Consider the following 24,793-nt stretch of genomic DNA (forward strand, 5'->3'; position numbering starts at 1 on the left):
GAGAGAAGGCCTGGCAGACAATAGAGGACCGGCTTAATGCGTAAGTAGTCCAAAACTGTACAATGAATAAACAGTGCTCCTCTGGAACTGTCATAATTAGGCCACAAGGACTAAAGGAGTTACTTTAAGTCCACTAATCAACTGTTGTACACTTTGCTTTAAATGTGGCAAGAAGAGGTGGATGTTACTCAGGAAATGTAGAGTATGATTAAGTGCAAACAATTATCTACAATGTGTGTCATTTAATCTATTTTTTTCATGTTACGTTTTTATCTATTTTATCTTTCTATCCTTTATAAAGAACAAACTTGTCTGGCCATAAAAGGACCTGGCAGCAAGTTAAGATTAAATACAAGAATATTTTGCAGGCTGGTAAGTGACTTTAAAGTAGATAACAGTGAATAAATGAGGTGAATAGATTAGGTGTCTGCTGACATGTTGAATGTCTGTATGATTGTAGCAGTTAAAAAAAAAGACCATAGAACTGGCACAGGGGGCGGCCCACCAAGCCAGGATATGACCCCAGCGGAGGAGCTGGCACTCCATTTAAATAAAGGGAGGCCAGTGATGGAGGGAATCCATGGAGGGGCTGTAACGGATTCTGTCCCAGCCACAGAAACTGTCTGCTTCATACAAGGTACATATTGCAGTACTACAGCACACGGAGCATAATCAAATAAATATATTATACTGTCTGACTTTAGATTTCCTTGCAGTGTCTGGGAACACGCTAACACTTTTGGAGCCACCAGAAGATGACCCGGTTAGTACATTGTATTGAAATCACAGGCTTGGTATGTCCTGTGAAATCTTAATTCAAGTTCTCTCAATACATGTATGTATGTATGTATGTATGTATATGGCAGGGGGAAGGCACATCTGCAGCTGCAGAATGCACTTCTGCAGATGAGGAGACTGTGTCACTGGACTCCAGAAGGCTTGAGGTATGTCAATTTTATGGAAATATCCTGCTTATTTAGTCCATAAAGGATATGAAGTCTGTGATGTGGTGCTAATAGAAAATATATGTGTAACAGGACCCAGATGATGCACAGTCTCCTAAGCAGCCTGGTAATATAGTGAGTATTGGCCAAAGTAAATCTATATTATGCACAAATCCTGCTGTGCATATTTGACATTTCTTTTACAGACTTCACAAACTGTCAGAAGGCTTTATGCGAAGCACCTGGAGAGACAGATAGAGCTGGCAGATGTTAAAATAAAACTGAAGAAGAGAAAGCTCCAAGAAATGGAGCTGGATCTTCAAATGAAACGCCGGACACTCAGGAAACTGGACCTGGAAATCCAGAAACTAGAAAGAGAAGTGAGTATTTCAGTGCACACAGTAACCAAAACTGCCGTACAGTGTTTTAATCTTTGTTGCTTTTGCTCCCTCCATTCCAGGATCCAAGCAACCAAGGCAAATGAGGGCTGCCAAATAAAAATAAAAATTCAACTAGAAAACAATGTGGTGTCCTCCCTTTTTCATGAATGTGAAGTAGAATTTAAAAGAACCACCAATGCCAAACAACACAGCACACACAGCAAAAAGTAGCATTTAAGATCTTTTATTAACTAAAGATAGGCTAAATCCAAAAATTAAGAGAAAAAATTTGCAATATATTGCTCCCTGACAAGTCTGCCATTAATGTTGTCTGGGAAGATGGGAGCATTTTCCCAGTCAACATGAACAGCCACTCGGGGGGGCCTCTCCTTTCTCAGGCCTGCAATGTTATGCAGTACTGCGCATGCAGCAATGACATCACAGGCCCTGTCCGGGGAAACTCTCAGGTGGTGCAGGCACCGAAACCAAGATTTCAGAAGGCCGAAGGTCATCTCGATTCGAGCCCTTGTCTTGTTGTGTGCGTGGTTGTAGGCCTGCTGTGGTGGGGTTTGGGGGTCAGCAAGGGGAGTCAAGAGGAATGACTCGCAGGCGTAGCCTTTGTCTCCCAGCAGCACACCAGAGAATTCGCCTGATAATACAAGATATCAATTAGAAAACTACACGGCAGAGTTAAACACTCATGATGTCCAAGGTGCTTACAGTACAAATAAAATGTGTGGCTTACCTTGTGAAAGTCTCTCATAAATTGGACTAGCCCGAAAGACTCTGGAGTCATGCACTGAGCCAGGCCACTTTGCCTCTAAATTGCTGACAAGGCAGTCAGCATCACATATCATCTGAAATGTTAAGTTGTAACCTATTAAGGTCATTTAATGCACAGAATTAATTTATGCAGGTCATAGTAACCACAAATCACTCTTACCTGAACATTGATGCTGTGGAAGGATTTCCTGTTAACGTAATCTCCCTCATGTTCTCCTGAGGGGCGTTTGATCCTGATGTGTGTGCAATCCACTGCACCAATGATGTTAGGGAAAGCTGTAACAATAAATAGTGAGTATCCAACTGTGACTGATCAAATTAGAAACTAATGGTTGCACGTTTAAATTGAGGTTACCTGCAATCTTGTAAAACTCCTCCTTGATGTAGAGGGGTCTTCTGTGGCCAGGGAAGGCGATGAATATGTTGCTGAATGACTTTTAGCGCCAGACAAACACGTCTTATTGTGCGGCAAATGGTTCCTTTATTGAGGTTCTCTGCATCCCCAACAGAATAAAGGAAGCTCCCACTTGCAAAACATCTCAATGTAACACAGACCATCTGTGGTACAGTGAGAGCATGACTTCCTGCCGTCTGGTGCTGTATTTTTGGACCCAGCAGCCTACATAAATATCTTAGTCTATCACCTGAGAATCTGTATCTCTCAATGAGATAGTCCTCTCCAACGGCCAATGGGTCTGACCTGTCCCAGAAGACTCTTTCATGACTAAATGCTCGTCTGAGGATTAGGGCTTCCTCCTCCAGTACATCCTCCAAGAAAGGGCAAGCCATTATGAAGAGGGAACAGATAAATGGGAGTTAGACCTATATATACTATATTGTCCTCATCACAGATTTCATTGAAAACAGCTTTGCAACTTCATCAGCTGTGTTTTGTAATCTCAATTACTGCAATAAACACATATTTATGAAACCTCTGACGGCATTTTGACAAGCAGTCTTCATTAGCATAGCAATATAACACTTGTCCTGAGTAATAATACTACCACTTGAATCAATATAAAAAGACTGTTGCAATTACAAACAGCCAACAGATTTAAATGGAATGAGAAATGACAATATATATGTAATATTTTAATGCAGGATAATTAAAATGATGCAACATACTTAGAAAGACCATGGACATGCTGTAAAACACATTAATTCCTCACAGGATTGACGGTGGAAATACAGGAGAATCACTAGGATTAATCTTAGCCTGGCTGTTAGCCTGGTCTGGAGCAGGCTAGCTGCAGAGAATAAATCACCATAGTAACTTGGCCGGGATAAGTTTAACCTGCTTTCATGCAACCGACTTGAGGCTAAATTCAGCCAGGATAACCAACATATCCCGGCTTAATCCCTTATCCTGGTTTTGTGCAATACCCCTCTGGACTCTGGGAGGACAGTCAGATGGTAATTATTATTATTGTTGTTATTATCATTGTTGTTGTTGTTGTTATTATTATTGTTTGGACTCTGGGAGGACACTCAAATGGTTATTATTATTATTATTATTGTTGTTATTATCATTGTTGTTGTTATTGTTTGGACTCTCAGAAGACACTCAGATGGTTATTATTATTGTTGTTGTTATTATCATTGTTATTGCTTGGACTCTGGGAGGACAGTCAGATGGTTATTATTATTGTTGTTGTTATTATCATTGTTGTTGTTATTGTTTGGACTCTCGGAAGACACTCAGATGGTTATTATTATCATTGTTGTTATTATCATTGTTATTGTTTGGACTCTGGGAGGACAGTCAGATGGTTTTTATTATTGTTGTTATTATTATCATTGTTGTTGTTATTGTTTGGACTCTGGGAGGACAGTCAGATGGTTATTATTATTGTTGTTGTTATTATCATTGTTGTTGTTATTGTTTGGACTCTGGGAGGACAGTCAGATGGTTATTATTATTGTTGTTGTTATTATCATTGTTGTTGTTATTGTTTGGACTCTCGGAAGACACTCAAATGGTTATTATTATTATTGTTGTTATTATCATTGTTGTTGTTATTGTTTGGACTCTCGGAAGACAGTCAGATGGTTATTATTATTGTTGTTGTTATTATCATTGTTGTTGTTATTGTTTGGACTCTGGGAGGACAGTCAGATGGTTATTATTATTATTATTATTATTGTTTTTATCATTATTGTTGTTATTATTGTTTGGACTTTGGGAGGACACTCAGATGGTTATTATTATTATTATTATTATTATTATTATTGTTGTTGTCGTTATTATCATTGTTGTTTTTCTGTTTGATGAAGTCATCATTCAGTAGTTCTGACGTCACTTCCTGTTGTTTACACGCAGTCAGAATTAGCAGCAGGTGTATAATCTGCTCCACCTGAGATTAACTGCGGGGGCACGAGGACACATGATGACGTCATCTGAAGTGACTGCATTTAATGTTAGTGACAGAAAAAACCCGATCCAATCAGCTGACGGGTATTGTCGCTTTAAGCCCCGCCCCCTAAAACACACACACACACACACACACACACACCCCCCCTCCTGTCAGCACTCTCTCTCTCTCTCTCTCTCTCTCTCTCTCGCTGGTAATCCGCCTCTCTCTCTCTCTCTCTCCCTCTCTCTCTCTCTCTCTCTGCAGTCATCATGGCGGAAATCAAAACGGGAATCTTCGCTAAAAACGTGCAGAAACGTCTGAACCGCGCGCAGGAGAAGGTAAGAGCTGCTGATGGAGATGGAGGTGGTGGAGGACGGAGGGTTGGAGGGATGGAGGGATGGAGGAGGTGCCGGTGCAGGAGGACAGATGGAGGAGGACGTCCAGAGGCTGCAGGCCTGTGGATCCTTACAGCATTAGAGCGAACGCTTTCCCGGTGTCTCCGGTGCTGATTATTGGGATTATTAAATGTGGAAGATGTTTCCAGTAAATCTCCTCATAAAAACAATAAAATCATGAGAAAATAACGGAAAGTGTTTTGATTGGATGAAACAGCCCGACGGCAGATTAACGCCGTCTGATGACGTCAGAGTGCGGTGAAACGTTTGATGTTTGGGGGGGGCAGTGAGGACGTCCCTGTTGACGACAGATCAGCCTGTATGTTTAAATTTAATTAAATAAATATGTATTATATACACAGAATATATTGAGGTTATATAAATATATGAATACAGCACATATACTGTATTTATATATATATATATATAAATATACATATTTATTATTGAATTTATTTCTGATAAATACAAACAACAAAAGTAATGTAACTAAATGCTTTCATTACATTTTCACTGTAATAATATCACTGACATTTATTATGACATTTAATTAGTTACATAACTAGTTACTGGAGAAAATAATGTTATTGCTGTAGTAATGAGTTACTGCCCAACGCTGGTGAGGACTGTCCGTGGTGCTGTTGGTGCTTCCTGTTTGAGTTTAGCTGTCCAGTTCCTGTCCCGTTTTATTTTGCAATTGTGTCTGTCTTTGAGCATTTCACCTGATAGAGCTCCTTATATGGGCAGACAGCCAACCAATGAGATCACACAGAATGAGTCCACCCAGGACAGAAGAGTTTGTGTTTGTTTGAAGCAGCCGACAGTAACGTCGCTTCCTGTGTTCAGGGACAACAGGTTCAGACTGGGTTTCATCCAGAAATGCAAACCGACAGTCGCTTATGAAATATTAAACAGTCACTGAGCCCATCAGCTGCCTTCATTCAAACAATCACTATCAACATCAGTCATTAGTCAGTGCGTTACCTACAGTAGACAGCACTCAGGTGTATAGTCAGTGCGTTACCTACAGTAGACAGCAGTCAGGTGTATAGTCAGTGCGTTACCTACAGTAGACAGCAGTCAGGTGTATAGTCAGTGCTTACCTACAGTAGACAGCAGTCAGGTGTATAGTCAGTGCGTTACCTACAGTAGACAGCACTCAGGTGTATAGTCAGTGCGTTACCTACAGTAGACAGCACTCAGGTGTATAGTCAGTGCGTTACCTACAGTAGACAGCAGTCAGGTGTATAGTCAGTGCGTTACCTACAGTAGACAGCAGTCAGGTGTATAGTCAGTGCGTTACCTACAGTAGACAGCAGTCAGGTGTATAGTCAGTGCGTTACCTACAGTAGACAGCACTCAGGTGTATAGTCAGTGCGTTACCTACAGTAGACAGCACTCAGGTGTATAGTCAGTGCGTTACCTACAGTAGACAGCACTCAGGTGTATAGTCAGTGCGTTACCTACAGTAGACAGCAGTCAGGTGTATAGTCAGTGCGTTACCTACAGTAGACAGCACTCAGGTGTATAGTCAGTGCGTTACCTACAGTAGACAGCAGTCAGGTGTATAGTCAGTGCGTTACCTACAGTAGACAGCAGTCAGGTGTATAGTCAGTGTGTTATCTACAGTAGAAAGACTCAGGTGTATTAAGTGTCTCATGTATAATTCCTCAGGTGCTGCAGAAACTGGGAAAAGCAGACGAGACCAAAGATGAGCAGTTTGAACAAGTGGTCATCAACTTCAGGAGACAGGAGGTGAGACACGTTCAAGATCATAGAAAGTTTTCAGCAGCTGTGATGGCCATGTTCACTGCTAAATTCTAACCCTACAGGAAGTCCCAGACAACGTTATTATATTATATTATATTACATTATAATATATTATGTGTCTGTATTAATAACAGTACTGTGTGTGTTCTGTCAGTCTGAAGGCTCTCGGCTGCAGAGGGAGATGAAGTCCTACATGGCTGCCATCAAAGGTGATTTAGAGTCTTCCACATCTATAATTTGTCACTTATCATACATCATTTGTAATTTGTTATTTATCATCTCTCCTGGCCATTCATACTGCCATGGTATACAATAAAGTTGATAACTGATCTGTTTCTCTTCTTTTAAACACAACATAATATGTTTTTGTTTCTTCAGGGATGCAGCAGGCCTCCATCAACCTGACACAGTCTCTGCATGAAGTCTATGAACCAGACTGGCATGGAAAAGATGATGTCATGGTTATTGGAAAGGTCAGAGTCATAAAAACACCAACTGACAGGATGACACCTGAATGCTCAGCACATATCCAGGTGTCAGTGTGAGACAGGTGTGCAGGTGTTCACAGGCAGCTGACCTGAAACTCTGGTTGTGATTTTTCTTTTATGGATTGTTGTGTTTCCTGCAGGACTGTGATGCATTGTGGGAAGACTTCCATAACAAACTGGTGGACTCCACGCTGCTGAACCTGGATGGGTACCTGCAACAGTTTCCAGACCTCAAAGTAACAAACACTTTGTCTTTTGATGATAGAATATTTGACGGATTTGATGGTTCATCTTCTAAAAACTGAAACTTTGTATTGTTTAAGACTCGAGTGGCCAAAAGAAGTCGGAAACTCATCGACTATGACAGCGCTCGACATCATGTTGAAACTCTGCAGATATCGGGGATGAAGAATGACCGCAAGATAATGAAGGTGATTCTGTGATTAAATATGATGTAGGTTAGATATTAAGAAGTTGAAGGTCCAGGTGTTGTATGAAGTTCTTTTTATTGATCATAATTGTTTTTGTTTGCAGGCAGAAGAAGAGTTGAAAAAGGCTCAGAGAGTGTTTGATGAGCTGAACGTTGGGCTACAGGATGAACTGCCGACTCTCTGGGACAGGTGAGTCAGATCACATAAATACCTGTCTGACAACTCAAAGTTAGACTTAGATTATGTGTCTTTGGAAACTGGGCTGCAGCATGTGGTGAAAGTCACATTCCAGGCTCTGCCTAATTGGAGCTGCTCATACCTTCCATCAGTGGTGCAGTTATATGTAAGTGAAAATAGAACCTAATCACAATATGATTTCTCATTGATAATAAACCGGAATCAGCTTTTAGGAAAACTGATGGTATAATTAAAACAAGTTTGTCTTTTTTTTAATTCTGTCTTAATGTTTAGTCATCTTTAGATGTTTATGAGCTGTGTGACGGCACTGCTTTTGTCTGTTCTATTGACACTTCAGCTGTTGTAAAATGTGAGGAGAGCACTGAGGAAATGTTCAAGAAGCGGATGAGTTCATTAAACGATGTTTAAAAATCTGAAAACAGAATCACAAATAATCACCATCTCTCACTTCTCTCCGTCTGCTCTGCAGCCGGGTTGGCTTCTACATCGGCACCTTTAAGAGTGTGACAAAACTGGAGGCCAAATTTCACCGCGAGATCTCTCTGGTGAGGACACCAACAAACACAGGAAACAATTAAAAACTTTTAGTGCTGCTTCAATAATCCAGAGTAACAGACAGACAGACAGTGACTGTGTTCAGTCAGCCCAGGGTTACAGGGTGTACACCCATCCATGTCAGAGGACGTAGGGTAGCGAGAAAGTCCTCACCTAGAGGAGGTGGGGTGAAAAGATGCCTCTAACAAAAAGATGGCTCTACCATCTGAAACCAATGGTTTAGGTTTAAAGTTACTTTACATGTGTAACTTGCATCACAGGACTTACATAATGTAACATAGTTATTTGAACCTAAACTCTAACCCTTTTCACATTTTTACAGCATAAACCACATGTTAAAAAAGGCTTCCATACAGATGTGTTAAAGCATGCCTTGTGCATCTGAAATGTTAATATTTGATGATCTGGGATGAGAACATGTTTGTTATGTCTGAACTATTGCTGACATCGCCTATGTGACTAATAGGGTTAGGGCACTTTGTGAGAGGTGATTCTGTGGATGGTAAGGTGTATAAAATGTTGAACTGATAGTTGTTTGAGTTAATTTTATTTATATTAGAAGGGTAAAACTGAAACCTAACATAATTCTAATCCAACTCTTAGGTATGTCGGCAGCTGTATGCAGTGATGACCCAGCTGGCTGAACAGCACTCTGATAAAATGTTCACCATCCAGGGAGCACCAAGGTCAGTCTGAATTCTCACTTTATTCAAATTTTGAAAAGGAACAATTTACTTATTTTTTTTAAATATTAAATTTGGTTTTATGGATAAAGGTCCAGTGTGTAGGATTTAGTGCCATCTATAATAATAATAATAATAATAATAACAACAATAATAATAATACATTCATTTTCATGTATATAGCGCCTTTCAAAATTGGGTTACAAAGACAAGACTATAAAAGTGCATTTTAAGAAGAAACTTGGAAAGCTGTTCCACAGTTTGGGGGCTCTTTGATGGCCAATAGTGTCACATTTCTTTTTTTAACATGGTTTACGGACGGAGAAAAGGGAGTTGCAATGATCTAGTCCAGAAATAATTAAAGTTGCTGATAAAATCATATCCTGCTACCGACTAGAAAGATGACTAAAACATTAAACACTTGAAAGAGCAGTGATGGGACCAGACATTGCATAGTCTTTTTTACAAAAATCTTGATCGCAGCAGCAAAGAGATTCGAAGTCTTGGTTCAGCTTGGCTGATCGTCTAGCCATGACATCATTAGGGCCAGCATACAGTGTGGACTGAGGGGACGAAGGCCATGAGTGCCGGTGTAAGTTCAATGAAATCCTCTAGTGCCGATGCAAGTTCAATGAAATCTTCGATTATCCACTGCTTAGTAATGGCAGATCTAAGGTTTGAGTTGCCAAGTACCAACATTTCAGGCCCAGAGCCAATCCTGTTGGTGTAGACAGCAAGCTTGGAAGCGAGTTTGCAGATGACAGGAGTAGCGAACGTCAGTGACGCAGGGGGTGATGATACTTGAATGGGACCAGTCGACCTTGCTGTGAGGTGTTAACAGGCTTAGCTATACTAAGTGAAAGGCATCGCCGCTTGCTCCCAGGAAAAATGACTTTGGGGGTTAAAGCCAATGAGTCGGTCGAGGAGCTGTACCAAGAACCTGGAACTGGGCTCTTCCTGGGGTAAGACCATAGCCCTCTACATGGACCCTCTGTGGATAGTAGGCTCAGGTGTTTACCTTGTAGAACTGAGGCCCAGGAGGCAGTCTTCCTGAGAGTTGGTGGGAGGCTACCAGCAGGTCATGTATGAGACACAACCAGTCTCTCAAGTTGAAACCCACAACTGGAGGGGACCAGTCAAGTCCATCAAACTGCAGAAACATCTCCTATGTCCAGTCAAAACTTTGTTGTTCAGATCCTTCAGACAGGAGTAGGTGTTAAATCATTCCATAAAATCCTCCATAAAACAACCGGCTAGCTTAGCCAGCTGGCTAAAAACTAGCAAGCTAGCTAGTAGCAGTCTGGGCAGCCACGCAGGTGAAACTTAAAATGAGACTTAAAACTGGATAAAGAATTTGTGACAGCGCTTCTGCCGGGCAAGAACAACGCAGATCGGTATACTATTGAACATAATGGTTCTAGTGGTGAAGATGCAGATTTCAACCAACTGATGCAGCTTAGCCTTCCACGTGTGCAGGAGTAATTATAGTGGCTACAAAACAGCTAGGAAAATGTGAAAGGTCTCATCTCGATCCAGTATGTGGTTTGTCTGTTCTGGGCTATTGTAGAAACATGGCGGTTCAAAATGGCAGTCGTTCTCCAGTCCACTTTATGTTATCAGGTTCAAACATCTCTGATACACCTGTGATACACCTGTACATATGTGACATAGACACTGGCCAATCAAAAGACTGGTTTCTGTCCTGTCTCTCAGTGATTCCGGACCACTGCGACTCGCCCGAACCCCATCACCACCAGAAGATGAAAGTCCACCTGAGAGTCCAGACACTAGTTCCAATCATATGCTCCGCCCTGTCTCACCTGGACCACCACGGCCCAAATCCCCTATACAGGTAGATCAAATCCTAATCCCTCCATAGCCTCATAACAGGTAGATGTTATCCTGCTGGGATCAGAACCTCAACCCTCCTACATCTAACCATGACTGGATCCAAGTCAACATCACAGGTAGCAGGTGTCCTAACTAGATCCAGATCTCCATGTTGTTGGATGTTATTGATCTGGAGAAAATTCAAGATGTAGTTTATTAAACTATGTAGATGATATAACAAGAGAATACATCGTGATTGATAGATAATAAGATTGATTGATAGAAAATACTGATTGATAAATTATAGTGATCACTACATAGTATTAGTGATTGATAGATGATGACTGATTGATAGTATTAGTGATTAATAGATGATAACAGTGATTGATAGTATTAGGGATTGATATTGTTAGATAATAGTGAAATTATTTTAGTTCCAGTGTTTCTATCTATTTTACTTGTTTGTTGGTTCAGTCGACTGTTCAAACTCCACAGTAACTTTCTGTGACTGTTTTTCTTTGCTGCTCTCTTTTATCTGTTCTTGGTGAGTGAATATATAACACCAGTTTCTGTCATTTGTCTGTTACCATATGTGTTGAGTAAATATATAACACCAGTGTTGTTATATAACATAGAGTTGCTACCTGAAAGTAGAATATTCTGTCTATGGACTGTTCTGAGATCTGACTTTAAGTGTTCAATAGCGTTTACATGTTTGTCGAACATATTTGGACAAATATATATTATATATATAATATACACACACATACACACATACATATGTCTATGTATGTGTGTATGTATGTCTGTGTCTATGTATCTGTATGTATGTAGGTATGTGTGTATGTGTGTGTATGTATGTGTATGTGTGTATGTATGTCTACGTATGTGTGTGTGTATGTATGTATGTATGTATGTATGTATGTATGTGTTTGTGTGTGTGTGTGTGTGTGTGTGTGTGTGTATGTATCTATGTATGTATGTGTGTATGTGTATGTATGTTTGTATGTGTGTATATGTATGTGTGTATGTATGTGTGGATGTATGTTTGTGTGTGTGTGTGTGTGTGTGTGTGTGTGTGTGTGTATGTATGTATGTATGTATGTATGTGTGTATTTGTGTGTATGTATGTGTACATACACTGATTAGCCATAACATTGACAGGTGAAGTGAATAACAATGATTATCTATCAGGTGCTCAGGTGCTCATAATGTTATGGCTGATTGGTGTATATGTGATGACGTAGTGTGTTTCTAGAACACTGGTTCCCAATCTTTTCTGTAGAAGACTTGGTAACACTTTATAATGAGTACACACTATTAAGCATTAGTTAAGCATGAATAAATACTGAATTCATCATTTATAACGCATGAGTACACATTAGTATGTAGTTTATAAACACAGTTTAAAATGTTTTATTCATCATTGATCACACAGCACATTAGTTATGGATTAGTAAATACTGAATTCATCATTTATAAAGCATGTTTCTGCTGTAAATAGTCATTACTATGTGGTTTATAATCACAGTTATAAATGTTTTACTCTTCATTGTACTGTACATTTCTGCATGCACTTGCACATCCACTATTCAGACATGTATTAATGATTAGTGATTGTGTTAGCAGATGTTCTATAAAAACTCAGAACAAATTCATTTTCTAATGATGGCCTATAAACAGTTATTAATGCAGGAATTCATGAATTGAGGCAGTTACAAAGCACTTACTACTCGTTAATTAAGTATTTTGCACGAGCTCATCTAAAGTGAGCACTATCTATGGCTTATTAAGCATTTACAAATGTGATATAAAGGCTGGCAATGCCTCAAGACTCACAAAATGTTCAGTTATCTTAACAGACGAAGGAGAGACACAACACAAAGGGCTATAGAACATATTGTATTGATATTTATTGCAACTTCCCAACATATTGTATGAAGAGGAACAAGGGTGGTTTATGAAGACATGCTATTCACACTCACCTCGCCCGGCTAGACGAGACTAGTCGTGCTTCTCCATGCTTCCCTTGGCTGCACTGTCAGAAACTTCTGAGAGTTAACGTAAATATGACGTAACATCCCGCCTCCCACCGTCATCACATTGATGACGTGCTGAGAGCGGGATTGCAAGCTCAACGTACACGTCCCAAACAGATAAGATCACAACAATAGCATGTCTTCATAAACCACCCTTGTTCGTCTTCATACAATATGTTGGGAAGTTGCAGTAAATATCAATACAATATGTTCTATATCCCTTTGTGTTGTGTCTCTCCTTCGTCTGTTAAGATAACTGAACATTTTGTGAGTCTTGAGGCATTGCCAGCCTTTATATCTCATTTGTAAATGCTTAAAAAGCCATAGATAGTGCTTACTTTAGATGAGCTCGCGCAAAATACTTAATTAACGAGTAGTAAGTGCTTTGTAACTGCCTCAATTCATGAATTCCTGCATTAATAACTGTTTATAGGCCATCATTAGAAAATGAATTTGTTCTGAGTTTTTATAGAACATCTGCTAACACAGTCACTAATCATTAATACATGTCTGAATAGTGGATGTGCAAGTGCATGCAGAAATGTACAGGACAATGAAGAGTAAAACATTTATAACTGTGATTATAAACTACATAGTAATGTTTATTTACAGCAGAAACATGCTTTATAAATGATGAATTCAGTATTTACAAATCCATAACTAATGTGCTTATCAATGATGAATAAAACATTTTTAACTGTGTTTATAAACTACATACCTATGTGTATTCATGCGTTTTAAATGATGAATTCGGTATTTATTCATGCTTAACTAATGCTTAATAGTGTGTACTCATTATAAAGTGTTACCGAAGACTTTTCCAGCAGATTTATATCACTTCAGCTTGTTGTTAGCTAACTGCTGATACACTAACTCTAGTAAAGTTATTCTGTGAAAATAACCAAAGTACTAGTAAAGTAAAAAAGTAAAGTAGTTGAGGATTTCATTGAACTTACGCCAGAAACATAAAATCCCTAGATGTTTCAGTGTGGTGTTGATGGCCTGTGTTGTTCCATAATGCAACACTGCAGCAGAAACAGTGAAGCTGCTCACAGTTGTAAGCTAAGCTCAAAAACAAGGACTTATCAATCAAGATTCATTCAGTGTCTAAAGGTTGAGCCTAAATTTCTAGATAGAGAAAGAATTATCCTTAAACATTTTCAGCTACACTTACTTTTAAAGGTTAAAAATGTGCATTTAGAGTTTAGCATCAGAAAATCGCAGCTCATCCAGGTTTTTATGTCCTTAAGACGTGTTTGTAATTTAGCTAATTGATTAGTCTCATCAGGCTTGATCGATATAACTGGGTATCATCTAAAAGTTATGAAAAAAGTATGTGAAAGTTAAGATAAGAATGGCAGAAGAGTGACAGTGGATGGAGCATAACAGGGGTAACAGTTATTTACTATTATTATTATTATTATTATTATTTTTATTATTATTAAGTTAACTATCAGTCAGGCAATAAATATACGGTATAGTCTACAGTGTGTCATTTAATAAACGTTGCAGCTTCTCAAAACCAAGGAAAGTGTCTTCAGTTGTTTCCCACCTGCTGGAAAAGTGAAGGGGGTTGGCCCCTACGCCCATGTACCAATCCCGCCATCATAAAGAGTACTCTCTGCAGTGGAATCACAAAACAGATCTGGGGTTTAGGTACTTGTAGGTAAGTGTTAGTTATGGAAATAGGGCTTAAGGTTTTGGTGTTTGAAGAGACATTTGTACCTGTTGAGGGCAGGCAATGATTAATTTTGTCTCTAATAGTAATAATTTTATCATAAAAGAAGCTCATAAAGTCGTTGCTACTTAAGTTTATGGGGATATGTGGCTCAATAGAGTTGTAACTCTCTGTCAGCCTGGCTACAGTGCTGAAGAAAAACCTGGGGTTGTTATTTTTTTCTATTAGTGCTGAATAATAAGCTCCTCTGGCATTACGGATATATCAATATCTCTAATATATTAATATCTTCTTTTTTAAAGGGGCAATAGAGTCGAGTCTCATTCACAATGAGCCTGCAACACTATTAACCAATTCAATTCAATTCAATTCAATTTTATTTGTATAGCGCCAATTCATTTCAGTTCAACCAGATGATCAATTTGGGAGGGACTAAGATTATCATAGTAGTCCTCTGTGAACAGTGGAGTATGTATCCCTCAGATCTTTGGGCACCTAAAAGGTTACTGTTAGACTCCATGTTGGGAACCAGTATTGTAGAATATATCATCTACCATAAGACCAGGGGAATAGAAACGTAGAATATTTATTTGTTGTACTTCTGTGTTATAGAGGTTTAAGATCTCAGACTACTAAAATAAATTCTAATGCTTCCTGGAAGCATTGTCAGTCTTTTATCTCACTGACCTGTAACATGTCTCTGTCCTGTCCATGTATCCATATGTCTCCATCCTTTTCATGTGTTCATGGTAAGTAACCATGTCACATTCAGTTGGTGGTAGTGAACCTGTGTAGTGCTTCATGAGTCATCTGTATGTGATTTATTTATTTCTGTTTTAGTTGGCCGAAAAATTGTTCTGTCTTTTTTTTAATTCTTAAATGAAAAATGTGTTTTACAGCTTAATGTCATAGTTTCGTCAATGTTTTTCATCAGTTATGATCAGATGTTACTCTCCAACCTTATTTATGACACAGTTTGATTGAAATCTAGATTAGATTAAAAGTAGAGTAAAGTTATAATTATTCATTTCACAAAAAAGCATTTATAACTACAGTAAGTATGATAGCCAGAACAAATGTTCATTCGTTAATATTTGTGACATACTGAAACAAATTATATCCTTGTACAGTTATACAGTTGTAAGAGTGTTTGCCCTGCTGCAAACAAGTTGCATTTTTTCCAGCATGTGTTACAGTATAATTAGATTCGGTGTGTTACTGAAACTGTGCTGTTGCATCTCTCTGATTGGTTCATGGTCATTCTAGACTGGGATTGGCTGTTTAGTTCAACGCTCAGTTAAACTCAGGATGGCTGCTTTAAATATACACCGATCAGCCATAACATTATGAGCACTGACAGGTGAAGTGAATAACACTGTTTATCTGGTTATCAGGGCTCTTGTCAGTGGGGGATATATCAGGTAGACAGTGAACATTTGGTCCTCAGAGTTGATGTGTTAGAAGCAGGAAAAAAGGGCAGCGTGAGGATCTGAGCCACTTTGACAAAGGCCACATTGTGATGGAAGACCCTAACCCTTCTGGGGTGTTCCAGGTCTGCAGAGGTCTGTACCTATCAAAAGTGGTCCAAGGAAGGAACAGAACCAGAGACAGGGTCACGGGTGGCCAAGGCTCATTGATGCAGGTGGGGAGTGAAGTCTGGCCCGTGTGGTCCGATCCAACAGACGAGCTACTGTAGCTCAAACTGCTGAAACAGTTAATGCTGGTTCTGATAGAAAGGGGTCAGAACACACAGTGCAGAGCAGTCTGTTGGTCTGGGACCAGTCAGGGAGCTCAGTGCTCACAGTGTTACTGCTGATCGGTCTGTATGTATAATATATTCTGCATCTTATAGTACTGCCCTTAGTGAAGTTCTGAGGGTTGTTTGAGGAATTACTATATCCAGAACACCTATACTGTTTTATAATTCTGCCCTATTCAAAATTTTATTGATCATATTGTTTCTCTCTGGTGTGAGATAACACACTGCAATGAAGAAACTGATAGAAATAGATTTGCTGATAAATAAACCTGTGAACCAGAAGTCTTTGTTACAGTGGTACCACTAAACTACTGCACCCTTACTGCCCCCTACTGCACCCTTACTGTGTTACTACCCTCTTTTATTTTGAACATTAATCGTTAAAATGGTTCAGGAAAAGTAAAGAAATGCTGCTTAATTCAATTTGAGTTGAGTTAATAGTGACTCATTGTGTTTTTGGCAGCTTAAAAAGGGACCGCCGGTGCCCCCACCACCAAAGGTCACACCTACCAAAGAGGTGGCAGAGGAGCAGATCATTGACCTGTTTGGAGGAGAATTTTTACCAGCACCTTCACCATCGCAGGTCTGTGGAGTCATCACAGGTTTACGGTGTTCAGCAGTGCAAATTGTATTCTCCTGTTTTTATTTTGTTCAATTCAATTCAGTTTTATATTTATTTGCATAGCGCCAATTCATAACATAAGTTATCTCAGGACACTTTTCAAATAGAGCAGGTCTAGACCGAACTCCTTATAACATTATTTACAGAGACCCAACAGTACCACCATGAGCAAGCACTTGGTGACGGGGGCAAGGAAATACTGCCTTTTAAGAGGCAGAACACTAAGACAGACCCTTTGGCTCTAAGTGGGTGGTCGTCTGCCTCGACCAGTTGGGGTGAGAGAGAGGGAGAGGGAGAAGGAGAAGGAGAGAGGAGAGAGACAGACAGACAGACAGACAGACAGACAGACAGACAGACAGAAACAGAGGTGCACAGCAACAACAGTAGCAACAACTACACTAATAGTAGTGACTGATGATGATGAACATGAAGATGATGACGACGATGACAACAAAGAATGGGGGACAATGAGCAGCGACCACAGCAACAACAGCGACCGTAGCTGTATATAATAATAATAATAATAATAATATTTCAGTAATATTAGCAATGGGAGTTAAGCAGGACCACGGCAGGAGGCTCCACAAGGATCCATGAGAACCTGCGAGACAAGAAACCACAAGAACTCCGGAGAAGAAGTGAAGTTAGTAACATGCATTAATGGGACATGAATGAGTGCAGAAAGAGAGCGGAAGAGAGGAGCTCAGTGCACCATGGGAAATTCCCTGATAGTGTAGGCCTATAGCAGCATGACTAAGGGATGGTTCAGGACTCACCTGATCCAGCCCTAACTATAAGCTTTATCAAAGAGGAACGTCTTAAGCCTACTCTTGAATGTGGTGAGGGTGTCTGCCTCCCGAACCACAACTGGAAGCTGGTTCCACAAGAGAGGAACTTGGTAACTGAAGGCTCTGGCTCCTGTTCTACTTTAAGAGACTATAGGAACCACAAGTAGCCCTGCATTCATAGAACGCAGTGTTCTAGAACTGTTCTAACTGTAGTATTTATGGAAGATTCATCGTTAACATGTACAAACTGAGAACGATCTGATAAGTATGACCTAAACCAGCTTAGTGTGATTCCTTTGATGCAAATTTGATGCTCTAGTCTCTGTAAAAGAATATTATGGTCAATGGTGTCAAATGCAGCACTAAGATCTAATAATACAAGTACAGAGACGAGTCCATTGTTGGAAGCAATCAAAAGGTCATTATTAACTTTAACCAGAGCTGTCTCTGTGCTGTGATGAACTCTAAATCCTGACTGAAAATCCTCAAATAAGATGTAGAAAGTCACACAACTGATTGCCGACTACTTTCTCCAGAATCTTAGAGAGGATGGGGTCTAACAGTCAGGTTGATGGCTTAGATGTATACATTATTGAGGTTAACTGATAAAGATTGATAGCAGAAAAACAGTCTAAATATATAAATTGATTTTATATTAGTTAAAGTTCCTTAACTTGGAGAGACAGCGATACCTGTTGAGGGTATTTGGTTATTAATTTTGTCTCTAATAGTAATAATTTGATCGTAAAAGAAGCTCATAAAGCCATTGCTACTTAAGGTTATGGGGATATGTGGCTCAACATAGCTGTGACTCTCTGTCAGCCTGGCCACAGTGCTGAAGAGGAACCTAGGGTTGTTCTTATTTTCTTCTATTAGTGCTGAATAATAGGCTCGTCTGGCATTACGGAGGGCCTTTCTATAGGTTTTAAGATTATCTTGCCAGATTTCCGCTTTTTTTGCTGTAATTGGCAGGTTTGGTGGTTGTGGCACGGTGGTAGTTTCCTATGTTTTAATAATTTCCTTTTTATAGGACAGTAGAATCTAATGTTGATCGTAGTGAGCCTGCAGCACTATTAACAAGATGATCAATTTGAGAGGGACTAAAGTTCTTATAGGACTTTGTTATATTCAGACATGGCATTGAATTATACACTGATATAATCTCCTTCTTAAATTTTAAAGTTTTGCCTAATGGCTTATAATCTAGTAATATGAATTCAAAAGTTATTAAATAATGTTCAGATAGAAAAGGATTTTGTGGGAAGACTATTAAGTGTAAATATCAATGCCATATGATAGAACAAGGTCAAGAGTGTGATTAAAACAATGAGTTGGTTTATTTACACTCTGACAGAAGCCAATTAATGATATAAATGCGTTACTAAGGCTGTCATTGTTAACATCCACATGAATATTAAAATCCCCTACAATAATTACTTTATCTGATGTAAGGACTAAACTTGATAAAAACTCTAAGAAGCCGGTGCCTCAAGGAATATTATTATTATTAGTATTAATGACTGGGGTGGATTCATTTAGGCTAACATACTCTTCATGGAACAGCCAGGTCTCAGTAAGACAAAGTAAATCAATGTCATAATCTGATATTAATTAATTCACTAGAACAGCCAGGTGACTGTTCTAATGGAAGTGTAGAGAAGTGTGTAAGACAGCAGCTCTGCTTCCTGGCCCCAACTCTGGACTGTCAGGTTTTAGAAATAAACTCTCCTAATTAGACCAGGTTTTCCCCAAAAAGGCTGCCAGACACTACCTCGACAGCCAGCGGTGGAATGACGACATGCGGCTGTACATGTCATCACTGGTCATACTGGGCAGGGGTCCAGAGAAAATATTGCATATCTACACACCTTCTTTGTTGTTGTCCACAGCCCAATGAAAGACCAGGAGAATCTCTGCTCGACCTGGACTTTGATGCCTTTCAACCAGATGAGAGTGTTTCACCGATACCACAGGTTTTCTCTCATTTTACCTGCAGCAGTTTGAAGCAGAAAGCAGTACCACTAGTAAATTAACAGTTTGAAAGCTAACAGGAAGGTTGTCGGTTCAATCCCTGGCTCCTCCCTGCTGCATGTCGAAGTGCTGTGCATCGGTGTGTGAATGTGAATGAATAAGTTATTTTCTTTTCGATGGGCTTTGCCATCATGGTGTGAATGGGTGAATGTGGCATGTAGTGTAAAAAAGAGTGGTCAGAAGACTAAAGGCTCTGTACAAGTACAGTCCATTTACCATTTATATTTCTCTCTTGGTATTGTAGGCCTAAAATGTAATCATCAATATATTAATATTGCAGTATTTCCATAAGTGTATAAATGTGTTTATTTACATGAACACCTTGTGCTCTGACCATTTCAGACAGCTGTACCTTGGGATATGTGGTCGGTGAGTAAAGCTGATATAATTTTACACTGTTATTAATTTCAAACATTTACTTTTCAGATTATCATTGAGTGAAAAAGTGAAGATGGTCAATTAACTCTGTAACTGTACATATCAATCGTCTTTTATCACTTTATTCTTTTAGGCAAACGCCCAAACAGCTCAGCCTGTAAGTACACACAATTACACATCTGTTCTGTTTTTTATCAGCACTAAATTCTGATCAACTATTGCATAAGAGCAGGTTTTAATTTATATTTACTGACTCACAATGAGAATGTTCACATTAAGACAAGGTTGGAAAGATTGATGCATTGATAAAAGAAAAATGCAACAAAGTGCAATGGAAACAGACACATATACATAAAGCATGAATATCCACCTAACAGAGCTGTACTGTTTGTAGTGATTCACCCAGAATTCATAGTTAATGCGTTTTTGTTTGATGATCTGTTAGAACAGTCTGCCTTTCTGCTACAAGTCCTGTCTGTCTGTATTTTCATGAACTACTGGCCCTTCAGGCGGACTCAGTCCTGGGAGTTTAGAGTAACAGGGTCAAACGTTAACCCATTCCCTGCCTTTCCCCCAAGCAGGCTGCAGACACTGGCTTCGTCGCCGACTGGTCCGCTGACTTTGGTTCATTGTCAGAAAATGGAGACCCTGCTTCAGGAGCTGAGGCCCCTGCTGAAGGGCCACAGGGGGCGCAGGGTGGGGCTCAGGGTGGGGCTCAGGGCTTGCCCCAGGCAGACGGCGGGCAGCCGGGTGGAGACACAACTACTCCACCTCAGGACAGTGAGGCAGCCACAGCAGCTGAAGATGAGGTTAGCAGATGGGACCCTCAAACTAACCCCAAACTTCATCCTTCTGCAGTCAGAAGTGATGAAGATGAGACACGGCAGGCAGATTCAGTGACTAATACAGCAGGGCAGGAAGACCGCAGGAAGTCCACTCCAGGACTTATATTCACCAATGAGTATGGGGAGGAGATTGAGGACAGCACAGAGGACAGAGGAGACAAGTGGTCCAGGTCTCCAGATGGGTCTGGTTCTGAATATGAAACTGCTGAGGAGTGGGGTGAAGGAGGTCAGGGAGGCTGGGCAAGTGCTGATGATGAACTTTCATATGTAGATCGTCCCCCAGTGAATGCCTCAGAGGGACGAGGAGGTGGATACGATGGTGTAGAACAGGTTTCAGCAGAGAGTGATGAAGTAGAACTGCCAGAAAAACCAACTGATCTGAAACAGGGAGGAGGTGCGTTTGATTCAGATCCTTTTGCTGAAACACATGCAGGAGGTGCGTTTGATTCAGATCCTTTTGCTGAAACACAGGCAGGAGGTGTGTTTGATTCAGATCCTTTTGCTGAAACACAGGCAGGAGGTGCGTTTAATTCAGATCCTTTTGCTGAAACACATGCAGGAGGTGCGTTTGATTCAGATCCTTTTGCTGAAACACAGGCAGGAGGTGTGTTTGATTCAGATCCTTTTGCTGAAACACAGGCAGGAGATATGTTTGATTCAGTTCCCTCAGCTGAAACACAGGCAGGAGGTGTGTTTGATTCAGTTCCCTCAGCTGAAACACAGGCAGGAAATATGTTTGATTCAGATCTTTTAGCTGAAACACAGGCAGGAGGTGTGTTTGATTCAGATCCTTTTGCTGAAACACAGGCAGAAAATTGGTTTGATTCAGTTCCCTCAGCTGAAACACAGGCAGGAAATATGTTTGATTCAGTTCCCTCACCTGAAACACAGGCAGGAGGTGCGTTTGATTCAGATCCTTTTGCTGAAACACAGTTTGGAGACACAGGGGGTTCTGAATTTGATCAATTTACTGAGACCTTAGGAGAAGGTGGGGTTGTAGTCACTGGGTGTGGAAGCAGCGGGTGGGATACGGACCCTTTTGCCAACACTTTCCCAGCAGCGTCGACAGGGACTAAGGGTCCTGCCTCCAACACCATACCCTGGCAGGAAGTTAGTGACAGCAGCAGCTTCGACTCTTCTGTCCTTCAACGAAACTCTGCGTCAGTCTCAGCAGCAGAAGGAGTTAAAGATGTAAACGTTCCCAGAATTCACAAAGAACCAGAAAATTCAGACATGTCCGAAGATGAGGCTGCAAACCGGAGATTTGGAAAGTTGTACCAAGAGCTAGATACAGAAAAGGAAGAGGTACTTCACTTCCTGCTGTCTACAGTGTGGTAGATTAGCATAGAGTAGACTAGAAATAGGTGAAAACCCTTTTCCTGTTTTCCCTCCCACAGATTGAGAAACAAAGTGAAAATAGTTGTCTTGAAACCTGGATCCCAGCCTGAGCTCCTCCCGCCTCTCCTCTTGCTTGCCTTGTCTGCTTGTTCATTCCATACATTATTTTCACATTGAATCCATCTTTACAACTCATGTACCCTAAAGGCTTCTAATACTGATTTGTCTTTGCAACTTAATTTAGGTGACAGACACGTTTAATGGATTTTCACAGGTAATTTTTCAGATTTGCACCCATTGCCTCAGTGAAATAGTAGGGATGAATTCAGTAATCTTGACATTATTGATAGGTCAGTTCTAATTCAGTCCACTAGGACTGTTGATTTTATCCCCTTCAATGTGTTTTTTAATGTTTGCTGTTGCTTTTACTATTCAGTAGTCCATCTTCAAACTAAATTTACAGACATTATTCTTTCATCTTTGAGTTGAACAAATACAACGTTAAGACACAAAAAGCAAACAAATGACCACCTCATTATGTTTAACCAGTGAATTAGGGTTATAAAGCACTTTATAACAGTTATACAATATCTGGTTAAAGTTCACTGCAGAGGTCGGAGGTCACAGCAGACCTAACATTAACTGCATGCTTATGTCGTCAAACCTTCAGAAGCCTTTTTTCCAGTAATGTCCTTTTCTCATTTCTTCATCTCTTGTCTCTGAATGTTTTCGTCTCTTTATATCTCATCTCTTTATATCTCATCTTTTTATACCTTGTCTCTTTATATCTTGTCTCTTAATGTTTTGTCTCTGTATATCTCGTTTCTTTATATTTAATTCAATTAAATTCAGTTTTATTTGTACAGCAGCAATTTATAACAAGCGTTATCTCAGGACACTTTTCAAATAGAGCAGGTCTAGACTGTACTCCTTATAACATTATTTACAGAGACCCAACAGTTCCCACAATTAGCAAGACTTTGGTGACAGTGGCAAAGAAAAACTTCCTTTTAAGATGCAGAAACCTTGGACAGACCCTGGCTCTAGGTGGGTGGCCGTCTGCCTCGACCAGTTGAGGGTTAGAGAGAGAGAGAGAGAGAGAGAGAGAGAGAGAGAGAGAGGTAGAGGGATAAGACAAATGTGCACAGCAACAACAGTAGCAGCAACTATACTAATAGAAATGACTGATGATTATGATTGTGATGAAGATGATGATGACGGACAGCCTGCGATGAACAATAATAATAATAATATTAATAATAATAACAATATCAGTAATAATATTAATAATAATATAATGATTAATTATCAATAATATTAAAGCATCTTAATGGATTTATTGGGGCAGCCTGATAATAAGGAATTGCAGTAATCCAGCCTAGAAGTAACAAATGCATGGATTAGTTTTCCTGCATCTGTCTGTAACAGGATGTGTCTGATTTTTGTAATATTACGTAAATGAAAAAAGGCAGTCGTAGAGGTTTGCTTTATGTGGTAGTTCAAGGACATGTCCTGATCAAAGATAACTCCAAGATATATCTAGTCTCTGAATGTTTCATCTCTATAGCTCGTCTCTTTATGTCTAGTCCCCAAATGTCTCATCTCTTTACATCTTCTTTCTCTATATCTCGTCTCTGAATGTTTTGCCTCTTATTACCTCATAGCTTTGTGTCATCTCTTAAGGTTTTGTCTCTTAATAGCTTGTCTCTTAACATCCTGTCTGAATGTCTTGTTTTTTTAGTCTTCTCTAAATATTGTTATTCTTCTGTTAATGCTAAATAATCATGAATTTCTGGATCCTGACTGACTGAAATATTTTTTTCTTTTTAACAAGTGCACTCTGAAGGATTCCACTGGCCCATCATTTTTTGCTGATTTTGATAAGATGGTAAGTTTTAAAATTATGTGCACAATTGTATTGCAGTTAACATGATTAGAAATGGTATTAGGGATGTCACAAGAACCGATACTTCGATACCAAGTTGATACCAATATACTGAAAACTTGACGGTACTCCTTCCTCCTTCTAGAATACCGTAGGTATCAGAGGTACTAGGGATGCAATCCTGAACTCCCGGACTTGACGGGACAGCTCATACAGCCACAAATATGAACATGTAGAAGACAGCGACAAAAAATAGAGAGCCAAAAGAGTGTTTGTTAAGCTGCTTTATACTCTAGTATAAAAAACTATAAGGAACAGCTTGGATGCAGGCTTTTTTTTCTTAATGCAATGCACCTGTACTATTATGAAAAATACAAGTATGGATCAGGACTCAGTATGAGATGTTAAATGGGGATCGTGGCCAAAAAACTTGATCGGGACATATTTACATATCATATTGAGAATTGTGGAATGTAACTGGTATTGGTATTGACTACTACATTTTTGATATCGTGACAGCCCTAAATGGTATATTCATTTCTTTAATTAGTTGTTTCTGTTGAACATTTCTGTCCTTTAATCTGTTTCTTGTGAACATTTGTGTCAGTTTATTTATTTT

At 39.6% G+C, this 24,793-nt stretch overlaps 1 protein-coding gene and 1 pseudogene across 14 annotated transcripts; one reads left to right on the top strand and one right to left on the bottom strand.

Moving 5' to 3' along the window:
* Positions 1 to 1,153: 1,153 nt before the first annotated feature.
* LOC127360107 (putative nuclease HARBI1) lies at positions 1,154 to 2,966 on the bottom strand (annotated as a pseudogene).
* Positions 2,967 to 4,601: 1,635 nt separating this feature from the next.
* On the top strand, positions 4,602 to 24,772 carry amph (amphiphysin). Of its 14 annotated transcripts, XM_051394469.1 has the most exons (19): positions 4,603 to 4,799; positions 6,531 to 6,611; positions 6,781 to 6,835; positions 7,005 to 7,099; positions 7,255 to 7,350; positions 7,438 to 7,545; positions 7,649 to 7,734; positions 8,213 to 8,288; positions 8,902 to 8,984; positions 10,695 to 10,833; positions 16,751 to 16,870; positions 19,587 to 19,670; positions 20,071 to 20,097; positions 20,240 to 20,263; positions 20,685 to 21,345; positions 21,388 to 21,429; positions 21,514 to 22,256; positions 22,534 to 22,563; positions 24,124 to 24,770. In XM_051394469.1, exons 1-19 carry the CDS (start codon positions 4,731 to 4,733, stop codon positions 24,220 to 24,222), a joined length of 2,718 nt encoding a protein of 905 aa, XP_051250429.1. In that variant the 5' UTR covers positions 4,603 to 4,730; the 3' UTR covers positions 24,223 to 24,770. The 14 variants fall into 14 exon arrangements, with proteins under 14 accessions (XP_051250425.1, XP_051250424.1, XP_051250429.1 ...); XM_051394468.1 differs by having other exon boundaries at positions 20,685 to 21,429; XM_051394471.1 differs by lacking the exon at positions 21,388 to 21,429 and having other exon boundaries at positions 20,685 to 21,387; positions 21,556 to 22,256.
* The last annotated feature ends 21 nt before the right edge of the window (positions 24,773 to 24,793 follow it).

Source organism: Dicentrarchus labrax, unplaced genomic scaffold (assembly GCF_905237075.1).
Source record: "Dicentrarchus labrax unplaced genomic scaffold, dlabrax2021, whole genome shotgun sequence".
NCBI classification, from domain to species: domain Eukaryota; kingdom Metazoa; phylum Chordata; class Actinopteri; family Moronidae; genus Dicentrarchus; species Dicentrarchus labrax.